Below are 25,704 nucleotides of genomic sequence, written 5' to 3' on the forward strand. Positions count from 1 at the left end.
GTCACTGAGTGCGTTACAATATGCAACCTTGCTCCCTCCACTTGTGCTTGTGGCCTCGCCCCGCCTCCATGCCCCTCCTCCGTGGAGAAAACGATAAAGCAGAGAATCGTATATGAGGGTGAGATAAAGCAGGCGGGTTCTTTTCCGGTATCCACTTTACGTCGGGTGAACGCACCTTTAGGAGACCTTCTATTAGGAGACCTCTGGAATCTTGAGGTAGAGAATAAATGGAGTCCCCTTAGCACTGTAGATGGCGGTAGCGCACGTCTTGTGCAAACACCACGAAAAGAGAAGAAGAAGGAGGGACAACGCTCCCTTAGGAGACCAAATTTTGAGCACACGCTTTTGCATGGAGTGGCCGTGTTTCGATTCCTCTTATTATATATCCAACCTCTTTGGATAACGTTTCCCAGCTGTCAGCCTAGCCACAACAACTTTTGAGGGACTGTTTTTCATTCACCATCCCAATTGCAAATGAGAAGAAGACTTTACAATTGAGCTTTTGCAATATATTGAAATATAATGCTGTTGTCAGTGATGTCATCATGACATATTAAATCCTGGTACGAAGAAACAAGCACAAGTGGAGTAGGCAAGGCCGCATATTGTAATGCACTCACTGAATGCTATTTGAAGCTATTCATAATTCCCTCCTCACTAGGGCCTGTTCCAGCTGAAGAAAAACAACCCCAAAGCATGATGCTGCCGCCACCATGCTTCACTACTATACATGGGTTCACCGTGTTTATAAACATGATGTTGTGAGGAGGGGCACGACACTGGCAGCCAACCACGTGAGCTATTTTCTTGACTGACAGTGGTTTCCAACAATCGGAGGTTCAGTTGTGCACAGCTAGTGTCGCGCAGCCAGGAGAAAACAAAAAATTTGAACCCATAGGTATGGTGTTATTTGGGTGATGATGTGCAGTGTTGTTTTTGTGTCACACATACCTTTTGGAATTGAGTCCAAAAGGTTTGACCTCTTTGGACATAATTCCAATGTGTTTGACTAGAAATCAACACTTATCACCCAAATAACATCGTTCCTACAGACCATTTTGGCAAAATGGAGTTGTAAAACATTGATGTGCTATGCTGATGGACTCCTACCAAAATAAACAACTGAGTGCTGTGATAAAAGCTGAAGGTGCAGCGGCAACAAAGTATTAGTTTAAGGGTGTGCATGTTTATGCAACCATTTTAAGTTTTTAATTTTCTATTTTCCCCATTAAAGTGTTGTTTTCATTTTTGCATTGTACAGGTTGTAGGCTAGTTTATGTTAAAGTTGTGAAATTATTTCTCTTTGTCATTTTTACATAAGGAAAACCTGGCATTTGAACAGGGTTTCGTAGACTTTCATTAGACACTGCATATGTGTATATTGTTATTATTTGAAAAGATCACCTGTGCAAACTGAAGTTACTAGCCTACTGTACATACTGAGAGAAAAAGGGAACCAAAAGACCAATCCACATCAGAAATGAAAGTGTGGCTGGTGCATATTTCCTGATATAGGAACACAGACAGAATGGCATGCAAACAGTTGGACCTGCAAAGTGATTCTCTCAGGTGGTGTAAGTTTCCTGACCTTTAGCTTTCCTTTCAACTGCATTCAGTCATTTTAATTCAAGTGAATGATTATTTTCTCATTTGGCTCTTACTTACATTTGAGCCTAGAGTAAATAGAAGTGAAGGAAGTAATAAAGCAAGTGAATGGAGTGCAGTTATATTTTGGATTTGTGCGTTTTAGGGTGGAGGTGATCAGGGGCGTCAGCTGATCTAATGCTGTACAGGGGCAGAGTGACAATGTGAGCATGTGAAGTTTCTTGCAGTTATTTATATTTAAAGGCTTGTAAATTACATTTTTTATTGTAAGTAGTGCATGTGCGCTATTTTGTGTGCATTCTGTAGATTACTCCATATGCTAAATTCCAAGGTAGCAAGACTGATGTTTTTTGGTGAAACAGCAAATCAATACCCAGGCACGTGCCCCTGTAAAATAGGTCTGGCGACGCCCCTGGAAGTGATCATCAACTTTTACCAGTCATGGATGGTCTTATAACAGTATAAAGGAGGAGATTTTTACAGGAACCACTGTGGAAGAGGTGAAAGATGTGCACGACTCTTGAGACCCTTTAATTATTTAAAAAAAAAAAAAACTATTATATAAACTTTAGGGCTTAGTAAATATTAACATTTAAATACTATCATGAAATATTTTCTTAGAGCTCAGAACAATTGGCATGCTAAGTCCATAAAATAGTTTTATTTTGCAGCATTACAGACACTTTCATTTTCATTTTCAATTCTGCTTTTGTGGATAAGGCACAGCTGGGGGGGGGGGGGGTTATTTACAGGAAGTGTTTAAGAAAAAGAGATGTTAAATTTAAACAAGTAAACAATGCATTAGCGTTTTTCAATCTTTCTCTCACAGAAAAGCTGTCATGTGAACATGCTGTAGATTGTAAAAAGCAAACTAAATCAGATAATATGATTCTAATCAGTGAAATAATAAATGAGCATAACTTAAAGATGTGGTGTAATACCAGGACTGGATTTGGACATCTAAACTCCTAAATGTCTTTCTGTGGGAAATGTCTGTGGGCCAGCCCCTCACGAGGTCAGGCATGTTGACTGGAAATTAAAAGAGAACTGAAAGTGTATATTATGAATTTCCTTTCATAGTCTGTGGACAGTACATCAGATAGCCTATAAGTTCAGAAGGAGTGTGAGAGGAGGATGAACAAGACATAGGCTACTACATGCTGAACTGGAAGCATTCAATTTGTGATCTCAGAGTGTCATCCGTTCCACAAAGGTAAGCTTCATATTAAGCACATTCATGCACATTAGGCTACATTATTCACACACACACACACACACACACACACGCACACACACACACACACACACACACACACACACACACACACACACACAAACACACAAACACACAAACACACAAACACACACATACAAACACAAACACATGCACACACACGCAAAGAAAGAAAGAAAGATAAAGAACAACAAAAAAGAGAAAGACAACACTCATTCAATTACTTTATGGTCTTCCTTTCACCCATTACAGCAGCATGAAGCTGTACATCATAGCAGCTGCCTGTCTGGCAGTGGTGAGCTGTGCCAGCATCTCTCTGGAGGACCTGGAGTTCCACGCTTGGAAACTCAAGTTTGGTGAGAAGCATTGTTAATCTTTGATCCTTTTTATATTTTGAAACATGGAACTAATGAAACCATGAACCATGAACCATGAAACTAATCAGTTGTGAACAGTAAGATAAAAAGATTGAAACATATATCCTTTTCATATCTTGGCAATATAGGCAAGGTCTACCAAATCGTTGAAGAGGAGGCGTATCGTAAAGACATCTGGCTCTCCAGCCGTCGCAGGGTCCTGGCCCACAACATCCTGGCTGATCAGGGCATCCACACCTACCGCAGGGGCATGAACCACCTCTCAGACATGGTAGGGCAGCACACCTGCTTCTGTAGAAAGTAGCATTGTCGTGGGGATGCAAAAGACAAGATCAGTTTTATTTCAGTGTTCAGGTCTGTCTTTCTATTCTAGTCTTCTATTCTCTGTGCTTTACATCTCGACTCGTGGTTATAGTTCCAAATTCATTGTGTGATCTATAATTAGAGTTCTTTCCAGAAAAACGTGTATGCTCCGAACTTGTATGTTTCCAATCGATCCTTCTTCTTTTAAAAAAACCTTTTATGTCAGACCTTTCTAATCTACTTGCCTATCTGTGTGCTATATGTCCTTGACTCAGTTGTGGTTATGGGAGGTCCGTAGTCATTGTGCCGCTCTAAAATTCAGAACTGTAGATCTGATTCCCCCGCGTTCAAAATTAAGGTTCTCTTTTTCAAAAAGAAAAAAAAAATATTTGTGTCAAACCTTTCTTTCAGTGTGTGAAGCACAACCTTACTTTGTGAACTTTTCTGTTTGGGTTCATTCTGGAGCTCACAATAGTATTTTGCATCTTTGATGATCCTTCACACACGGTACATTTTTTTTACAGACTGTTACTGTATGTCTTGTGCCCTCTGAACAGACTGCGGAAGAATATGGCCATCTCCTGGGTGACCAGACTCCCCGCAATGTCACCATGTCCCCCCCTGAGGAGACAGTGATGACCCACAAGCCCCAACTGGGCTCATCTCGACTGCCTGAGTCTGTGGACTGGAGGGTAACCGGCTGTGTGACTGACGTTAAAGACCAAGGCAACTGTGGATCCTGCTGGGCCTTCAGTGCTGTAAGTTATATAGGTAATACAGTATTTTTTTGGGGAATTGATATTGTGTGCATTTATGCATCTATTCAGGTCTGGTGACATACACTCATCTAGCATAATTTTCTTCTAGAGCATGCTACTAGCATATTACTTGTATAAACAATAAGGAAAGTGTTTAGGTTGTGATAGTGTTTGATAATAAGACCCACATTCAAAGGCTATGTACGTGACTGTCACAATTTATATATTTAATAGGTCCTCTAAACAGTGTTTTTAATGTTCTTTTAGATGAGTTTTAATGGCCTCAGACATATGTGAAAAGCAGCATGCTCTAATTTCTTCTGTGCTCTCAATAAGAAAATCAACCCTCCTTGTGCCAGACCTTTATCTCTCTCTATCAGCATGTGAACCAGCCTTACCGCGTGAACTTAATGGAGTCCACACACCTGTTTATGTATCAGCACATCTTGAGTGCAACGATACTCTTTTCTGTCTTTATTGCCACAGACAGGTGCACTGGAGTGCAAAATTACCGTAATGTTAATATGCTCTTTAGGGGGTATATGGTAATGCTAATAAACTTGAGCTCATACGGGCCACATGTATTGTCCATCAGGACAGTTTTGAATCCACCCTGGGTCATTTCTCAACCCTTTCCCATCTCTTTCTGTGCAAACAGACAATAAAGTTAATCTTATCTTATCTCATCTCACCATTGCTTCCTGTCTGTTCTCACACTGTCCTATATAAATAGTAGAAAAGCTCCAGAAATATAAAAAGGTCTACTAAAGCTCCAGAAATATAGAAAGGTCTACTAAACAGTTTTTGCACATTCATTTTTACGAGTTTTATTTTTAAACAGACAGGTGCGCTGGAGTCCCATACCTGCATCAAATATCGTCGACTCCCCTCTCTGAGTGAACAGCAGCTGGTGGACTGCAGTTGGAAGTATGGGAATGAGGGCTGCAATGGCGGGTACAAGGACAGAGCTTTCCAGTACGTCACAGACAACGGAGGGATAGACACTGAAGCATCCTATCCTTATGAGGCACGGGTAAGACACAGTAGCCTACACAGCACAACAAAGCCAAAATTACAAACACAATCCACAGGGGAAGTCTACATTTGAACAGAAAATGAGTGATGATGCTCGATTTTGTAAAGAATATGGTATGTTTTGAAGTGTTTGCAGTGTGATTATAGCTAATTTCTTGAATTGTAGTTGAGCTGCTCTTGAATACACTTTTTTGAAAACCTCCTGAACAATGAGACAATAATAATGTCCATACACTATTCTTTTTTAAATCAAATTTCACCAATTCTCAGGATGCAACATGCCGTTTTAAATCTTCGAATATTGGTGCCTACTGCCAAGGACGTCAATATTTGGACAAGGGGAATGAGCGTGCGTTGCAAGAGGCTCTGGCGAATGTGGGTCCAGTGTCTGTTTCTGTGGATGCCAGCCACCACTCCTTCTTACACTACTCATCTGGTAAGATGTTGTCATGTGTCAAACCTTTTCACAAGACGCCGGACTCCTTCTGACTCAGTGCCTTCGAAGCAGGTATACAGTAAGTTGCATCTGATGGCAAAGGCATGAACATACACTCCACCTTAAAAAAGGCATTAAGTAAAACATTTAGCATGACAGATGCAAGCCGTGTACAGTGAGCTTATACTTTAAGTGTTCCGAATGTATTGATTATTTCTCTGCATTTTATTAATTGATTGATTGGTTCATGTTAGGAGTGTACAATGAGCCTGCATGTAGCAGCTTGATGACAAGTCATGCCATGTTGGCTGTGGGCTACGGCACTGAAAATGGCCAAGAGTACTGGCTGGTGAAGAACAGGTGTGTGTGTGAGGTTTTTGTAATCTACATTCACTTATCCACACAACAACATTGAGTATTGCCTTAACCACAGCAAATGTGATGGAATTTTTATACGTCCCTTTCATGAATGCTTGAACTATTGTTGTAAACAATTGTTAAGAGATTGTATTTCTTAGAATTACAAGTTTTTGTAGGTGCATATTTCTGAGCACTAATAATAATAACAACCACAACAAAAACAACAATAATAACTTGCGTATACAGTAGGTCTATCTAGCAAATTGCCGTTTATTGTGCTGCTTTTGTGTTTTGTCTCTGAAGTTTTGGTGTTGGCTGGGGAGAGAAAGGCTACATCAAGATGACCAGGAACAAGAGGAACCAGTGCTGCATCGCCTGCTATCCAGTTTACCCTCTAGTCTAGTAGTCTAGTCTAGTCTGACCAGGGGTCAAAGGGCAGGGAGACAGCATTACTCACAGTACATTTTGCAGTGTTAATTCTCCAGTTTACCCTCTAGTCTAGTCTAGTCCGACCAGGAGTCAGAGGGCAAAGGGCATGGAGACAGCATTACTCACAGCAGTTATGAGCAGACATTTTGGATGGCAGATGCTAGGGTGCTCTAGTCCAACCTGGATGTATTAGTGACAATCCAGTGCCACATATTCCAAATAACCTGATGTTACCTGTCCAATTCAAACAGGTGATCATTCAACCAGAAAATCACCTGGTTAAATTTGACAGGTAAAACCAGGCCATTTAATATACATGTGTGGCACTGAATTGTAATTAATGATTCCAGGTTCCAAAGCTTCTACTAGCAGAATGAATGGTGACCTCCTGTACCCTCATTCACAGTCAACAGGCCTTTGAGCGGGGCATCTAACCCCACATCGATCCAAGGACTGTACATGTAAAATAACCATATGTATGGCGATTTGGATATTCATTTCTGCTAAGTATGATGTAACATTTACTCTTGAAAATATTGGGAGTTTGACTAAACTGCATGATCATCTGATTCAGTCAATATTTGTAGAATTAATGTACATCCTATGAATAAAGCCTGTCATAAATGAACTTAAACTATTAAAAGACATTCTTATAAATGCATGCCATGTTGTTAGTCATTATAAATTGTCAAAGATGTTGCAAGATAATCTAGCCCTTAAGAGTCAAAGGTCAAGGTCACACGGGGGTCGCATAGCAGGGACGTGCATAGGAATCTCAAAGGGCAGTTGCTCTAACCTGAAGAAAGGGCAACCCCCCGCCCCCCCCCCTCCCCCCCCCCCCCCCCCCCGCCAAAAAAAAAACAAACAAACAAAAAAAAACAATCAACAATGAGCGGCCTTCAGAATTTTTAGGAAAATGCACCATGGGTATTATTATTTTTAGTAGTAGTAGTAGAAGTAGTATATTATTGTCATAATTATATTATTTTATTGTATAGTATCTTGAATGCGTACCATGATATAACATGCTAGTTTTTAAACATGTAGGCCTACCTATTAATCATATCAGAGATGATCAGCCTTATGCCCACCTGCCCTAAATGTCTCCTGATCCACATTTCCTCATGTGTGGTATGTGGCTGCCCCTAAATTAAATGAAATTATGAGAAAAAGCCTTGATAGTTTTTAAACCTGTATCAGTCACAGAGATGATCAGTCTTATGCCTACCTGCCCTATGTGCAGAGGTCTGTGGCTCTGAGTCATCCTTCTCTTAAATGAAATGAAATGATGAGTAAATTAGTAGGCTAAATATGAGGATGCTTAATCAATTAACCCACTGTCATCTTTATAATCCTTGTAGCAGTCAAAGTAGACTTTAAGTTATAATAAATAGAAATAGTTTAAAAATGGTTAAAAAGATCATTTAATTTGAATTTGAAATTTCATTAATAGGCATATTCCATGATTAAAATGATAAATATTATATAGCAAAGCTAAAACAATAAGAATTCACAGGTTTAGGTCATTTGTTGGGTCTTTTGTAGCCTATAGGCCTATTAAAAATGTGTACTGTCGCTTTAAGTTGACGAGCCGGCTTTCATTTCAGATCGCAAAGAACCGTGGCGTGGGAGCGACCAGTTCTTTATCTGTTGCTCTGAAGCTCCGAGCTTCTCGCAGACTTTATAACCTTTTATTTTCATTACAGATATTTTAGTTAGTTCATGCACATTTTGTAGGCCTATGTCTTGAGAAGAACAGTAAACGTCAGTTATCATGTGGAGTGGATTTATTTCAATTAGGCCTACATGGACCTTGACAGTGGAAACAGTAGGCTATCTTTGGGTCGGAGAATATATCAGCGTAAGAAAAAGCACTTTCCTAGCGGTCTCACCAAGATCAAACCTCTACAATCCTGAAAAAGATTCTCTGCCTCACCTGCACCTGTTCATTTTTTTTCCGCATCCAACTCTGAGTGCAGAGATGTGCTTCCTTTAGCTAGCCTACCCCCTTAAGTTCTCTCTTGCTTGATAAAACGACATGTCATCTGCATGTTTCTTAGTTGGGTTAGCCTTCCACAAAACAACCTGAGCCATGTAAAACGTTGACAATGACTGCAAGCTAGCTGGCTGTCGTTTTTCCCCAATATCTGAACGTGGCACACCGGCTGTCAGATTATTTAGGATCACTAAACGTCCTAAACTCAAGATCGGCTTTAAGAGGCATTAATTGTGATCATGTAGTGTAATACTGTGTAGTCTGCTATGTTTCCAGCTCACCTCGCCGCCAGGGCAGTCGCTCTACTCCCACGACATCTTCGACATATTTTGCGTCTCTGCCCTGGTCGCATGCATGCTTGCTCCCCCCTCCCTCCCATGTAGAGCTGCGCGTGCCCCCCGCAACGCGCATGCTGCCCCTCCCTTTGCCTATCTCTCGAGGTGCAGGTGAATCTGAATTTGAAAACTTAATTTAGGAAGCTTCAATCAAAAATACGAATTGCAAAGCAAATCAGTTGAAACATGAAATCTTAGCCCATTTTTCCGAGGCATATCTACAGCTGGCTGTCGGGTTTTTTTGCTACCTAAACGTGGCGCTGGCTTGCTGTCAGATGTATGATCACTGGCGTGCACAGACATTTTGGGGGGCAGGTCCTGGGGTGGTGGTGGGTGGCATGGGGAACTGGCGGCTGTCACGCTTCGGTTATAATTATTTTTTTAATCACATTTTAATGAACATTCCACAGTAAGCTAAACCAAACATTTAAAAATGTTTAAAATTATGAATATTATGTAGGAAAGTTAAAATAATTAGATTACCATGCCGAGAGCATAATTTACCGCATGGACTAAAAAGTGTACTGTCGCTTTAACTGTGCGTCTCCCAGCGCAGCAGTTGAACATAGGCCTACTTGCAGTCATCAGGAAGCGATTCATTCAGATTCCTTACTTGGAAAACTCTGCATCTCCGATTATTTTTCCTCCATTACTACTGATTTTAATTAATTCATGTGTGTTTTCAAACTGTTAAGACCAATATTAAAGCCCAACTATCATTGCAAGACATTATCAAATCGTATTACACTGATATTGTGAGTGAAAACTGCTTCTTTGGGTCGGAGATTGTAGCCTATCCGTGTAACACTTTTCTGGAGGTGTCATTAAACACAATCCTGTTTACCGCCGCATAAGACATAACTGTGCACCCTGCTATTATTGCTGTGCAGAAGGCTATAAGTGGCAGATTTGCTGGAATTCACCCACAAATGTTTTTTTGGCCATGACCGCTGTTCTGTTCCATGCCGCCGTCTGTTACAAATGTAATTTGGCGCGTTGCATATTTCATCAGGAGGCCGACGTTTTCCCAAACATACCTACATGAATCCTCTCGCTGTTTCCCAAACATTCTACAGAGCAGGTTCATCGTTAGACCTGAAACTGTTTGAGCAACTTCTGGATTCATTATAGGCTAATAATGGTTGTTACAATCATGTTACACTGTGTTAGCCTAATTGTTGACATAACTTGGGCTACCTCTTCTGCGGTAGATTTGATGCACAATTAGCAAAGTCTCATTATAAAAGTCAAGGCTCTGTTTAGATCACTTCCAAAGTCACTCACAAGCAACTTTCAACATCTTAAATAGGCTGTTGACTGTTACCTGGCTGGAGGGGAGAACGGTGGGGGCTGCCCGCCACACTGCTGCCTGCGCAACGCGCTTCCGAATCTGTCAGTTCAAGCGCGCTCACGTTGACAAATGGAGGGATGTGCCGTTGGAGGGGGCATGAGGCATTATTATCACACGATTTTAATTGACAGTCATGTCTAAATGATGATGGGAACATCGACTACAGCGTTAACCCTACATTTAAGGAATAACATTTTTTTTTTTATTTTTTAAACGAACTTTCAAAAGGGCACTTTTGTCCGTTAAAGGCAACTTGGTGCTGCCCAAGCAACACCTCGTGTCTATTTGTGCACGCCTATGTGTATGATAACTAAAAGTTCTAAACTCAACATTGTAATAGAGAGGTTGATTGTGAGCATATTTTGTACCCTAATATGTAGACTGTGTGTAGGGCTCTAGCCGACACCCAGGCATCTTCAAAATCTTTCGTGTCTCTTATAGGCGCTCAAGCGCCTGTCGCGTGCCTTCTCCCTCCCCACCGGAGTTGTTGTGGCCTACCTCACATCGCTCGTGCCCATTCTCGACGGGTCTGATGAATTTGTATGACTGACTTAAGTCTTATTGTACAAAACTTCAATCAAAATTATGAATTATAAAGAAATCAAATTATATTGAAATATGAAATTATAATTGCCATATTATTTTCCCTTCCCTTGGAAGGGCAATATCAGCCAATGTGGGCAAAAGGGCCGTTGCTCGGGCACCGTGGGCAACTGCCTGTCGCATAGTAGCCTATTGCATGCAAGCTCTTCAAGTGAGCTAGCCTACCCCTTTAACCTAGGGTTAAAGGGGTACAATCTAGGACTGTTCTCCTTCCATCCTTGTCCTTTTATCTATTGTGTATTGAGAGGTTTTTGATGGTGCACAGTAAAAAAAGAACTGTTGTTCTTACGGTAGATTGCTGGCAGCAGTGGTTGCCAAAGTCTACCTTTAAACAAATAACGGTATATTTCCTTTTTACATTTTACGGTAAAATTATGGCAGCAGTGGTTGCCAAAGCCTACCGTTAAATAAATAACGGTATTATTATTTTTTACATTTTACGGTAAAATTATGGCAGCAGTGGTTGCCAAAACGTACCATTAAATAAATTACGGTAAAAACGGATTATACTCAGGTGAGTTCAATTATAGAGTTACAATCAGACAACTGATTGGACTGATTATAATCAGGTGAGTCCAATTATAGAGTTGCAATCACAGACAACTGATTGGACTGATTCAACTCATTGGAGTCCAGTAAACATCAACTTAATTAGATACCTAAATAAATGCCCAATTGCCAGATTGTCTAGTGCAGGCAGGTGGACCAGTCTAGTATCATCAATGAAGGGTATGCAAATCCATTCTTTATTTAAAAAAGGCCTGAAAATAACCTTAAGGAAAATGAAGGCCAAAGCTAGCGGGGCAAGCAAGCTAACAAACAAGCTAGTTAGCAAGCCATGCAGCCACCATTACAACGTGACCTGCTAACCGGGCCGGCCAGGCCAGGCGAGGCGAGGCGAGGCGAGGGCAGGCCAGCCGACCAGCCGGCCTTACGGCCAGCCGGCCAGCCAGCCGGCCAGCCAGCCACCTAGCTAGCTAGCAACCAGTGAGCAGTACAATGCAACAGTCCCTGTTTAAATACATGTTCAAGTGAACCATGTGACCCGAGTGATTAAGCATTTGACAGGTGCAGGCAGTAAGTTAATCATTGCATGACAGCCCTTAGCACTCAGGTGAGGTCAGGAATTGATTGATAGATTGATTTGAATGGGGTAGAATGACAGTTTCAAATAGACTGGGCTACTTCTAAGAGACTAAATCAAGGGATTACTGTCCCAGGTAGACTTTTTCAGATTATACTAGTCTATAGGTATATTTTACACATTAAATGAGGCTAAACTGTAGGCTGTTACCGGATAAATAATAAGTTACAGTGAATTAATGCAAAATGTGCAAACTGTTGCCATTTGCAGTCCTTAACTGTTGGACAGTTTATTCAGTTGCCAGCTTCATTGTTGTCAAATCTACAACGTGGAGGCACCTGGAGCCAAGCAGACAGGCAATATGTTTTCTGTGGAGTAATTAATATTTAATTCATTATAACCTCCATTGCTTTCTGTTGGGTAGGAGGAATGCAAAAAAAGATATTCTGAATTTTGAAGAGGTTTACTGTGTCAATTTGCCTCTCAATCGAAAACTCTGATGGCAAAGCCTCAAAGTCCAATAAGGGAAAAAAATATTGCGGTGGAGAATTTTTCGCAGGATGAACTAGAACACATGCAAAGGGTTGTACTCTAAGTTAATACTCATTGATGGCTACTAATCAAATAGCGTGTTGACATCAAACTCTGCCTGTTACAACCAGCCTATCAGTGGTTTGACAAGTTACACCTGGAACAAGTGCAATCACAAGAGATCTATTGGACTAAAAGAGGACAAAAAGCCTAACATGACCAGAAAGAGCACCTACTTTTTGTAGTATACACAATGTGAAGAAAAGCAGAACAGAGTTCTTTGTCTGTTGGTTCACAATTTGGTTCACTAACAGAGGATTGAGCTTGGTTCACTTATAGGGGACTCAACAAAAATGGCTGCTCATGTTGCTAAAACATTTGGAAATTGGGGAGGCGTGTTTTCATAACTCTCTAGGGAGTTAAACATTAACTCTCTAGCTCTCTTAGCTCAACAACTCGGATCCAGAGGAGTCAAATAACACTCTGTAGTGTTGCTACAACTCTTGATGTTTAGATTTTGGCTGAACACCAGTCTAACTCTGATCAATCTAACTCTGGCAGATTAGCTGTGTACATATGTGTACACCAGTGAAAAATAAAGTCATGTACCGTTTCTTGACTACTTCATCTTCACTTAACGGTGTTTTCCAATATTTTCTTTTCAGTGAACAGTTCAGTATTTTCTACATATTGACACCAGTGAAAAATAAAGTTATGTACCGTTTCTTGACTACTTCATCTCACTTAACGGTGTTTTCCAATATCTTCGTTTACAGAGAACAGTCCAGTATTTTCTACATATGACACCTGTGAAAAATAAAGTTATGTAGCGCTTTTTGACTAAATAGTGGCTTGCCATATTTAGTACAGAGATAAACTGTTTTACATTTTACGGTCACTGACTGTTGCAATTTGATAGTTTTTTGCCGTAATTTCAACGGGCATTTTTTACAGTGTGACGTATTTATGAGTTGGTGTGTGTGACAACAAAAAGGAGAACAGTTGTCGTGCTTAAACTCAGGCCTCCAAGGTAACAAATTAGGCTAGAGCTCTGACTGTTACACCAAGGAGACAATCGTGCTAGTGTGACAGCTAAAGCACGCAAACAACCCTGGTGATCACACTGTCACACTGCCTTTCCCTTTGAACTTCACACATTGCAGGTGTCCATCCCTTCTACTGCTGTTCAAAATGCACATCTTTAGGAGACGCACTCCTATTGCTTTCTGTTGTGTATGGCCTATGCATTGGGTAGTGCGTGTGCGTGTGCACGCGCGTGTGTGTGCGTGCGTGCGTGCGTGCGTGCGTGCGTGCGTGCGTGCGTGCGTGCGTGCGTGCGTGCGTGCGTGCGTGTGTGCGTGCATGTGTCTTCACCCCAATATGCAAATGCACCCCCTCTTTAAGTGGATTTGCCTGGGTACTACAAGGTTTTGGTCTGTCTCATGGGGCAAGAAATAGAGAGCGACAATCTGTTCTCACTCTGTCCATACATTTATCTGCTCGTTATTTCGCTCCCACACCTTGGACATCAAGCTGCTGGCAGTTACGCAGCGTGAGAGCATTCTCTTCTCTTCTCTTCTCTTCTCTTCTCTTCTCTTCTCTTCTCTTCTCTTCTCTACTTTAACTGTAATGTACAATTATATGTATAAGTTATTTGTGCATGTTTTGTATTTGTGTATTTATGTAAGATGATAGACACCTTAATTTCCTTCGGGATTAGTAAAAGTTCTGTACTCTTTGCGTGCAGATGACTCTTTCTACATTAGCTTGATGTATTGATGATGTCAACTCCACTTTTCTCACAGTAATAAGTTTGGTTGTTTGGGTTGCAATTCCTGTTGTTTGGAAGTGACACGTTTTATGCGAGAAGTCTCTTTGAGAGCAACACGACACAAGCTCTTAGGGAACTGCCATGTTAAAGAGCAACACCACGCGAGTACTGTAGTGGGAAACTGTCATGTTATCCCTATTTTCTAAAAATAATCCAGGAAACATAGAAAGTACCATTCCTGAAGATCACATTTGTTTTGGTGAAATTTTTGACCTGTGCACTGAACTTGCAATATTTCTGTTCAGCCAAAGAGCCATGAACACCCGTGCAAGGGAGAGGGAGCAGAGGGCGATTGAGAGAGAGAGAGAGACGAGAGGATGGGGCGAAGTCACAGGTACAGAGAAAATAGAACAATCCACTGACCTTGCCGCAGATGACCTAGGTCAGTAAATTGTTCTTTATTCTGTGTAGTTCTGTGGCTTCACTCCATCGTCTCATCTGTCTCTCACTCGCCCCGTCCTCCCTCTCCCTTACACCGATCTGTTAATGGGTCTTCAGCCAAACAGAAATATTGCATGTTCCCCGCAGCTTCAATATTTTGGGTCAGATTGTTCCAGTGAACAACAACCCGACACAAGGGCTTGGTTGGCATGTGAAACTTCCAGCTGCCTTCCTAGGCTATGGACGCTATATATTATACATCTGGACATTATCACATGTATGCATTTGGTCGTCAAGCATTTGTAGTTTGTCATGTCAACATGGACTACAGTACATTGTGTGACAAAAGACTTTAAAAAAATGTTAAAAAGGGCATTTTACAAGTGGATTCCAAAAAAGTTGGCACACTTGGTATTGTGTGAATAAAAACATTTCAAAACATTCAATCCATGCTTAAAATGCACAATGGCACAAGGTCAACATAGCAACAGTTAAAGTGAGGCAAAAGTAATATTTTTTACATTTAAAATTCAACCCATGCAACAAATCTCCAAAAAGTTGGGACAGGGCCAAAACATGTTGTTATAGTTGGATAATTCTAAAGATAACACAAGGAAGAATATTTTAAAAGGAACTCTATTGACTGCCAACATGAATGCACAAAATAGAATACCATCACAGAGAGGCTGTGGCACTCCGTAGATTTTTAGGGACTTATTACTGATTTATTACACAGAATGATTGAATTATCAAAATTGCAGGCATATAAGGCCTATTTCTGTAATGTAGAGTTCTGTGAAATCATTGCACGAGTTATGAGATCATGACATATCCATTGTCATTAAGCAAACTGCATAGAATGACGTTCTAATTCTGTTGGACTTTTTTTTTTACTTACGTATTAAAGTGAGCAACAAAGCAATCTTTCTCTTACAGACAAGCTGTCATGTCACCATGCTGTATATTGCAAAAAGCTTAAAAACTAAGTTGGATTATATGTTTGCATTCATTATTAAATAAACATAACTTAAAGATGTGACGTAATACCAGGACAGGGTTTGACCATCTAAACTCTAGCCTATGAAATTTCTGTGGGCCGGCCCTTCACGAGGTCAGCGATGTTCAATGGAAATAAAAAGAGAACTGAGAGTGTGTAATGCTAATTTCCTTTCATAGTCTGTGGACGCATCAGATCCAAGTTCAGGAGGAGTGTGAGAGGAGGAAGCCCAAGATATGCGTCTGTAGCTGGAACACTTCTTGTTTTGATCTTAGAGTGATATTACACAAAGGTAAGATTCATATTAAACACACACACACACACACACACACACAGTGATGTAGTCTATGTAGAACGCAGGTATTTCAGGGATTTCAGTATACCCACTTAAAATTGATTGATTCATTATTTAGAATAGTACTACCCACTTCAAAAAATGCTCAAATATACACTACTGTACCCACCACAAAAAAGTATACTACACCACTGCACACACACAAGCACATTACTTGATAAAACACACACACACACACACACACACACACACACACACACACACACACACACACACACACACACACACACACACACACACACACACAACAATAAAGAGGCAAATCACTCATTCAATTATGGTCTTTGTTTCACCCATTACAGCAGCATGAAGCTGTACATCATAGCAGCTGCCTGTCTGGCAGTGGTGAGTTGTGCCAGCATCTCTCTGGAGGACCTGGAGTTCCACGCTTGGAAACTCAAGTTTGGTGAGGAGAATTTTTAATCTTTGATCTATTTTATGTCTTTGCTACATGTAACCATGAAGCTAATCAAGTGTGTACAGTAAGGTAAAAAGATAAAAATAGGAATGTCAAATGATTCATTTTTTAAATCCCAATTTATTTAGGAAATTCCATACGTAGTTAATCACAATTAATCTTGACTTCTATTCTATGTTTATTTAAAAAAAAAATATTTTGCATTCCAAGAGTTTAACCCATATGTCAGATGCTGCGTAACGCAATGACCAAGGTCTAATGCAAGATGAGCGTCTTAGCTTTGAAATACAATTTATTTTTTATGTGCTTCAGAGGCTGAGATATTCATGTGTTTTTTATAGGCAATACCTTTAATACCTTCACTTTAAATTATCGTTTGATGTCTACAAACTATTTACAAAGCTTTTTGCACCTGCTTATCTAAAGTGAAATCACAAATTCATAAATAAAATCTTACGTCTAATATGTACAATGGACAATTCCTTTTAAAATTGTCAGTAATACTTTACAATAACAGTTGTTTGTAGTACTTGGGTAAATAAATAAGTTGCCTAGTGTTAAACATTTTATTTGTAAATGTATTGTTAACAATTTGTTATTTTTTTACTAAGTGTTAATAATACTTTGTAATTGCTTTGTAAGGAGCTTTATGAATTATTTATAATAGCCTAATATTTGCATACTATTTCTTAGTCATATACAAACATTTGTCAATGTCTTTTTCATAATTAGTTCATTTTTTCCGAAGTGTTACTAATACTTTTGAATTATTTCTAATACTATTTCTGTCAGATCCACTCTAGTCAAAAATGAGACGGGAAACAGAGATATATTTCAGAAGCTTTATTTCTGAATGCATACATTTGTGTTTGGGGGTATGGCTCTGTTCGGAGGAAGTTCCCCGGCTTCTCCATGAGCTCCATGGAAGTCAATACAGGGAACAGCAGCATCCTCAGGTGGTGTGCCTTCCATCTAGCTGGAAAGGCAAAATACCCCCTAGAACAGAGCAAGCAACAACAACATGACATTGTTTGACAACGATTAGTCTGGTGGAGCAGGGGAGGTGGTGGGAGCAAAACAAGCAGCAAAAAACAACGACAGGAAAACAAATTCGGTAGTTTAAATATAGCGCGCCTTATGTCAGCATCCAATTGCGAGCTGCAGCTGATTAACCAAAGCGCAGCTGATTAGTGGAGAGTTGTATGGGTTGGGTCGGCATCAGCCAATAGGCAAAAGGGTGCGTTGACTACGTGGTCTGCCAGAACTAACGCAGATTGCTCGATTTACATACTATTTCTTCATCATATACACAAATTTCCAAGTGTTACTAATACTTTATAATTGCTTTGTAAGCAGCTTTATAAATACTCATCTACAAGCATATGTAAATGTCCTGTTAATTATGAGTTCATTATTTAAGTGTTTCTAATAATTTGTAAGTCATTTATAAGGGCCTGGGTTGATTTCAGATTTTTTTTTTGGTACAGTTAGATAGAACTCACCAAGACCTATAATTTCATATATAGAACAATTATTTTATTTTCCAAAAATGCCACTTGCGCTCTTCTGGCTCTAAATCATCGCATGACTTGGCCTGTATGCTGTTAATGCTGGGATACTAAAAAAAACCCGCGATTAATGCGTCAATTTGACAGCCCAAGATAAAAATGTATCTTTTTTCATTTCGGCAATGCAGGCAAGCTCTACCAAACCGTTGAAGAGGAGGCGTATCGTAAAAACATCTGGCTCTCCAGCCGTCGCATGGTCCTGGCCCACAACATCCTGGCTGATCAGGGCATCACCACCTACCGCATGGGCATGAACCACCTCTCAGACAAGGTAAGGGCAGCACGTCTGCTTCTGTAGAAACTAGCTTTGTCGTGGGCATGACCGCAACTACCATTGAGGACACAGATGTCATGTCCTCAGTATTTTTTTCAGTTATGTAAAATTTATCTTTGATGAAAATCGATAGGCTATATGATCGACAATGATAAATTCAGTCTGTATATGCCAAACTCATTTAACCTCGAGGCAGTGATTAATGAAAACAAACTGAAGAGTTTGACTGAAGTGTTTGAAGCATTCTAAATGTACAGTATGCAGTACAGCACACAGTATTTGACCTCTGTATTTGAAAATGTCTGGTTACGGCCCTGGTTGTGGCATGGCCGTAACTACCATTGAGGTCATGTCCTCTGTATTTTTTTCAGTAATGTAAAATGTATCTATGTAATCGATACATGATCGACAATGATAAATACGGTATCTATATGCCACCCCCATTTATCCTCAAGGCAGTGATTAATTAAAATAAACTTAATTGAAATTGGCTGGAGTTATAGTTTTTTTTATCTTAACACCAATTCCTGTCCAGGGAGTACAGGTGAAAATTAACCTTATGGCTATAATCTGGCTCAATTGTATGTTGTGCACTGTCCCTCTCGAATAATCAATAAATGAATACAAAATAAATGAAATGGACATCCAATTGCTGGCAGTTAAGAGGAGTCAGAGCGTTCTCCTCACTTCTCTTTGTATGCAGCTGACTCTTCCTTGCTACAGGTACATTATCTTTGATGTGTTTATGATGTCAACTCCATGTTATCTCTAGAATTCGAACTACAATTCCGGTAGACCACATTTGTTTGGGTCCAGGGCCGTAACGAGACATTTTCAAATACTGAGGTCAAATACTGTGTGCTGTACTGTATACTGTACATTTAGAATGTGTCGAATTCTTCAGTCAAACTCTCACTGCCTTGAGGATTAATGGGGGTGGTGTATACAGATGACTTCATCATTGTTGATTATACATTAAAAGTAATTAAAGGGACACTGTGCAAGATTTTTAGTTGTTTATTTCCAGAATTCATGCTCCACATTCACTAATGTTACCTTTTTCATGAATACTTACCACCACCATCAAATTCTAAGTATTCATTATGACTGGGAAAATTGCACCTTTCATACATTAAAAGGGGGATCTTCTCCATGGTCCGGCATTTTGAATTTCCAAAAAGAGACATTTTTAGCTGCAAAAAGGACTGTACTTGGGCCATACTAGAAAATATTAGTTCATTACTTATTAAACCTTCATGAAAAGATCAAATTTGGCAATAGGCAACCCAGTTTCAATGAGCAGCATAGTTGTAGTACATTTTTTGACCATTTCCTGCACAGTATACCTTAAAGTGTTTGACTGAAGAGTTTGAAGAATTCTAAATGTACAGTAGGCCTATGCCGTACAGCACGCCATATTTGACCTCTCTATTTGAACATGTTTGGTTACGGCCCTGGGTGGTGGGGATGCAAAAGGAAATATCATTGTTATATTAGGTCTCTGTCTATCTATTTCACTTGTCTGCCTCTCTGTGCTATATTGCTTGACTCAGTCATGAGAGTTCCAAATTCATTGTGCCCAGTCTAAAATTCAGAATTATTCTAGATCCTTGGGGCTCTTTCCAGAGGAACTTCAACTTGCACGTTCCTGTAGAACTTGTATATTTACCCAAATTGTGTTGAGTTAAGTTACAAACTAAAGGCAGCAGGGCAACTTGCCTTTTTTACGCTTAACTGGCTGCAATGTTTTAGAACTCAAAAACAGTGTTTTGCATCTTAGATGATCCTTTTCATCTTTTTTTACACTATACACTTTTTACAGTCTGTTATGTCTTGTGTTCTGAACAGACTGATGAAGAATATGGCCATCTCCTGGGTGACCGGACTCCCCTCAATGTCACCATGTCCCCCTATGAGGACCAACTGGACTCGTCTCGGCCTCCTGCATCTGTGGACTGGAGGAAATCTGACTGTGTGACTAAAGTTAAAGACCAAGGCAACTGTGGCTCCTGCTGGGCTTTCAGTGTTGTAAGTTATACATTCTTTGGTAATTGTTATGGTGAACCAGTCTTACCTTCTGAAGTTTTCTATTTGGGTCCACACACCTGTTTATGTATCCACTAGGGCTGTAATGATATTGTGTCGAACTGAGAAATCATAATACGAGTCATGATACTATCCCGATACGAGGAGGCAGTATCGTGATACGCCCTTTCAAAGTTTTGTTACCCATCAGTCCAGAAAACAAAACAACGTAATATGAAGTGATAGTGCTTCAAAACTTCAAATCATCACCATTATTATTTTTAAACTTTAAAACTTGTGGGGTGTATCGAACCGTGGGTCAAAAATTGTGACACAAACCGAATCACAAGTTGAGTGTATCATTACAGCGCTAGTATCCACACATCAAGAGTGCAGCAATACCCTTTTCTATCTTTATTTCCACAGGCAGGCGCGCTGGAGTCCCATACCTGCATCAAGTATGGCAAACTCCCCTCTCTGAGTGAACAGCAGCTGGTGGACTGCAGTAGGAAGTATGGGAATGAGGGCTGCAATGGTGGATACTTGGGCAAAACTTTCGATTATGTGAAAGACAACGGAGGGATAGACACGGAAGTATCTTATCCTTATGAGGCACGGGTAAGATGCTGTACACAACACAACAACACCAAAATTACCATGACTGTGTACATTTCAAACCAAAAAAACATCCATCCATATTGAGCAGTTCTACATCTGACCACAAAATGATAATGCATGATTTTGTTAAGTATATGGTATAAGTTTGGAGCATGTTTGAGGTTCAATACAAATTATTTCTTGACATGTAGTTGAGCTGTTCTTGAACATTTCTTCTTTTTGAAATCCTCCTTAAAATAAGCAATAACATTGTCCAGTATACTTGTGTGGACTATTACAACCTTTTATTTTTTTTAACCAATTTCACCAATTTTCAGGATTCAACCTGCCGTTTTAACTCTTCGAATATTGGTGCCAAATGCAGAGACCGTCGATATTTGCCCAAGGGGAATGAGCGTGCGCTGAAAAAGGCCCTGGCGAATATCGGTCCGGTGTCTCTTTCTGTGGATGCCGACCACAAGTCATTCAGGCACTACTCATCTGGTAAGCTCTCTTGAAGGCATCGACCTTTTTCACATGATGCCAGACTCCTTCTGATCCAATGCCTTCAATGAACATACAGTCCACATTATTAAAGGGGTCATTCGATGTGAAATGGCTTACATTGTGTTAAAACGTAAGGATGAGCCCTAACTTTAGCCTCATTCCTCACCTCCAAAGATCCCCTGCATTCCAAAGTCCGAGCGCTAGTCAGGATTCCAGAGCTAGGTGAAATTTAGCTTTTTCTGTGATGGACCTGTACCTGTTTAGCCATCGTTATAAATCTCTACTTTCCACCCATTTACGACGCTCAAAGTTGCTCAACTTCATTCCGCAGAGTCGTGCTGTTGTTAACATGTAAAACGAGACATAGAGAACTTTGCTAGTGCACAGTTAGTTTACAAACAGAGCTGTTTGTAGAGGCTGCGTCACAGTACGGCTTCAGCTTGCACCACAGAAGGTCTAGAGCTCTACAGTTACAGAGGGTTCACTCACTTGATCCATGTCTGTAGTTCACCTAGAGGGCGAGGCAGTCTGCACTCGCCCGTTGGCGCCCCTAGAGTGCAGTACCACCCGGCGATGTGGTGAGTGAACCCTTTGCAACTATAGACCTTCTGTGGTACAAGCTGAAGCCATGCTGTGACGCAGCCTCTACAAACGGCCCTGTTTGTAAACTAACTGTGCACTAGCAAACTTCTCTATGCCTCGTTTTACATGTCAACAACCCTGCGACTCTGCGGAATGAAGTATTGAGCAACTTTGAGCCTCGTAAATGGGTGGAAATTAGAGATTTATAACGATGGCCAATCAGGTGCCGGTCCATCACAGCAGAAGCCAAATTTCACCCAGCTCTGGAATTATGACTAGCGCTCGAACGTTGGAATGCAGGGGACCTTTGGAGGCGAGGTATGAGGCAAAAGTTAGGGCTCATCATCACGTTTTAACACAACGTAAACCATTTCACACCGGATGAACCGCATTCAGCCTGATAACTTATTCAATTACCGTAATATCATGTATTTAAAATCAGTGATTGACTCATGTCAGGCGTGTACAATATACAATGAGCCAAAGTGTTCAGGATTGATTGTATGTTTCTCTGTATTTGATTGATTGATTGATTGATTGATTGATTGATTGGTTCATGTTAGGGGTGTACAATGAGCCTGCATGTAGCAACTCGAAGACAAGTCATGCCATGTTGGCTGTGGGCTACGGCAAAGAAAAGCGCCAAAAGTACTGGCTGGTGAAGAACAGGTGTGTGTGTGTGTTTTTATCTACATTCACTTATCCACAACAACATTTAGTATTGCCTTAAGCACATTTAATGTGACATACTTTTTATACCTCCCTGTCATGAATGCTACAACTGTTGTTGTAAACAATTGTTAAGATATTGAGTACCTTTAGAATAACTACCCCTAAAAAGCTTTATGAACACTTTATTAACGTGTATTGATTAACTGATCATGAACAAAACATTTACAAATGTTTGTAAAGCTACAACTGCACAATGGAGTAGGAATCAACTTCTACTAAATGAGTTTTAAGTGCGTTTGCCTGTGGAATCTTCTGTATCCAGTGGTTTCATGCCCTCTGATCTTTGGTGGACAGATTTCAAGGACCGATTTGACTGTGCTGTGTCTTATGTGTTAATATAGCCTAATGTTTCTTACTCATATACAAACGTTTGAAAATGTTTTGTAAATACAGTAATTAGTTCATTATTTATTAAGTGTTCATAAAGCTTTTAGGGCTAGTTATTCTAAAGTGTTACCAGAGATTGTGATTGTATTGTGATAGTACATTTATAATTACAAGTGTGTATAGATGCATTTTTCAAAGCTCTAATAAACAACAACAACAATAACTCGTGTATACAGTAAGCCTATCTAACAATTATCATGCTGCTTTTGTGTCTTGTCTCTGAAGTTGGGGTGTTGGCTGGGGAGAGAAAGGCTACATCAAGATGGCCAGGAACAAGAGGAACCAGTGCTGCATCGCCTGCTATCCAGTTTACCCTCTAGTCTAGTAGTCCTGTCTAGTGCGACGAGGGGGATATGCTAACAACAACATGGTTCAGTAAACTATCCCAAGTTAACCTTGAGTTGGAAGTAAATCATCTATTCTAATAGAAGAGCCTGGAGTCTTCATTTTCTTAACTAAATGATACCTGCAGGCAGGGCTCTAAATTAACACCAGCCAACCAGCCAAATGCTGGTGAAAGTTCAGTTTGGCTGGTAGAAAATGCCTACTTACTAGCCACAGACTCATTAGTGATTGTCTGTTTGACAAGTAAGAGGTTAAATAAGTTAATTTAGGGCCCTGTTTGCAGGTGTACCACTCCCTGTAGGTGAACTAAGCCCGGTTTATCACTTAACCATGTTCTTAGTATACAGGTACCACCTCCCCCCTGACCCCGACCCCCACCCCGCATTATTCACAGCAGTGATGTGCAGACATTTTGGATGGCAGATGCTAGGGTGCTCTAATCCAACCTGGATTCATTAGTGACAATCCAGTGCCACCTGATGTTACCTATCCAATTCAAACAGGTGATCATTCAATGTGGCACTGAATTGTAATGAAGTAATCAAGGTTGCCCTTCCCTGCTATAGAAGCTATTAGGGCCTTATTATCACATGCTTTTAATTGTCAAGTATTTTTAGATGATCATGTCAACATGGACCATAACGGAAAAAAAAAACTTTCAAATTGGGTAGTTTGTTACCTTACTTGTGCACGCCTATGTTTTGTAGAGTTAATTTTTCATTATTCTGAACATACAATATAGAGTATGGTCTCATTTCATTAAGTGTTAAATATTTACTCATTGAGTGTTAAATTAACACTGTGAAACAATATATGCTCTAGAATAGTGTTATTAAACACTCCAAGAGTTGAATTCACCACTAAATCAAATGGGACCATACTGTTCATATGCTCAAAAGAGTGTTAACGCTGCAAAATACTGTGGTATATCTGTTGCCTAATGATTGCTGTATTACTGTACATCCGATTAAATAAAGCCTGTCAGAAGCAAACTTTAACTATTAAAAGACTTATAAATGCATGCCATGTTGTCGTTTCTTAATCCCAAAATAGAGCGAATTAGGGTTGAAGGTGGAAGTAAATAAAGCGAAAGCATATTTGGTATCATTTGATTCATAGTTTTCTGTAGATTAAGAATTTTGGTGCCTACAGTGCAGTTTGGTACAGAAAAAAAATACAGGGCTTTAAATGGTACATTCATTTTTTTGGACCAAAAACACTTGTTACCACATATTGATATTGGTTTATATCTCCTCTGCGAATTGAAATATTTTCATGATACTTGACGTATTTACTCATTATAAGTTAAGACCCCCACATTCGGGCTTGCATGCCCACAGGGACCCCGGTTCGAGTCCGGCCGGGGTCATTTCCCGATCCCACCCTGTCTCTCTGTCCCACTCGCTTCCTGTCACCATCTCAGACTGTCCTACCAAATAAAGGTATAAAAGCCCCAAAATATATATATATTAAAAAATAAATATATATATGTCTTTAAGGACAGGTTAAGGTTAGGGCACAACTTAAATTGATATAGCATTATTTTGTTTAGGATTAGCATTTGGTACGTATTTTCTAATGATAGAGTTAACACAGTGCTGTGGCAATATAGAAAGCACTTCTGTGTGCCCATCACGGAAAAAAAAATTGTGTCCAGGAGCGCGGAATTTTGGCAAAATCCGTGCACCTGGACACGGATTTCGTGTCCTTAACATCCGTGTCCAGGAGCACGGAATTTTTGGAGATCAGGCTGTGCAGGTGTGAGGCAGAAGAAGGTGAATCTCATAGAGCGAACCTGATGATGCATTGGGCGAAACGCATTGTTCGCTCCGAAAAATAAAGTAAAGAAAAGTAAGCAGTGTGCGGTGTCTTTTGAATTTTGTTCATAGACTACAGTACATTGTGTGACAAAAGACTTGAAAAATACATTTCAAACAGGGCATTTTATGTCCTGTAGGGCAAAGGGACAGTTGCTTGTGTACTACTTTGTCCCTATCTGTGCACACAAATGGGAACTTGTGTAATCTCATACGGTATACCCCTTGAGTAAAATAAAGAATGTGAACATAATCTAGCTGCGTCCAGATTCTAAAAGCAGGGCAGGTTCTTGAAAATTGTGTGCCCTGAGCCAGCTCCCTTCTTTCCTTTCGTGCAGAAAGAAATCGTTATCTGTGAACATAATTAGTTCTTCTTATCGAGCACATCTGATATACTGTAGTACCTACGTATGTGCTGAGTGTCCATGAATTATCTGTGTAAATGTAAGGT

General features: G+C 40.1%; 1 protein-coding gene across 5 annotated transcripts in view; it reads left to right on the forward strand.

The window, feature by feature from the left end:
- Nucleotides 1-2,738: 2,738 nt before the first annotated feature.
- The window catches only part of LOC134435058 (procathepsin L-like), a 50,759-nt gene continuing 27,793 nt past the window's right edge, over nt 2,739-25,704 (forward strand). The window contains exons 1-8 of one of the 5 annotated variants that reach the window (XM_063183809.1): nt 2,739-2,818; nt 3,092-3,195; nt 3,345-3,487; nt 4,077-4,277; nt 5,119-5,310; nt 5,583-5,748; nt 22,536-22,641; nt 23,317-23,440. In XM_063183809.1, the coding sequence (XP_063039879.1) occupies nt 2,763-2,818; nt 3,092-3,195; nt 3,345-3,487; nt 4,077-4,277; nt 5,119-5,310; nt 5,583-5,748; nt 22,536-22,641; nt 23,317-23,416 (1,068 nt within the window). In that variant the 5' untranslated portion in view covers nt 2,739-2,762 and the 3' untranslated portion in view covers nt 23,417-23,440. Of the gene's footprint in view, nt 2,819-3,091; nt 3,196-3,344; nt 3,488-4,076; nt 4,278-5,118; nt 5,311-5,582; nt 5,749-15,830; nt 15,939-16,303; nt 16,408-18,115; nt 18,259-20,109; nt 20,290-20,712; nt 20,905-21,221; nt 21,388-22,535; nt 22,642-23,316; nt 23,441-25,704 lie in introns of those variants that run through there. The other 4 variants (XM_063183810.1, XM_063183811.1, XM_063183808.1 and 1 more) reach the window with 4 other exon arrangements.

Source organism: Engraulis encrasicolus, chromosome 19 (genome assembly GCF_034702125.1).
Source record: "Engraulis encrasicolus isolate BLACKSEA-1 chromosome 19, IST_EnEncr_1.0, whole genome shotgun sequence".
In the NCBI taxonomy this organism is placed as follows: Eukaryota; Metazoa; Chordata; class Actinopteri; order Clupeiformes; family Engraulidae; genus Engraulis; species Engraulis encrasicolus.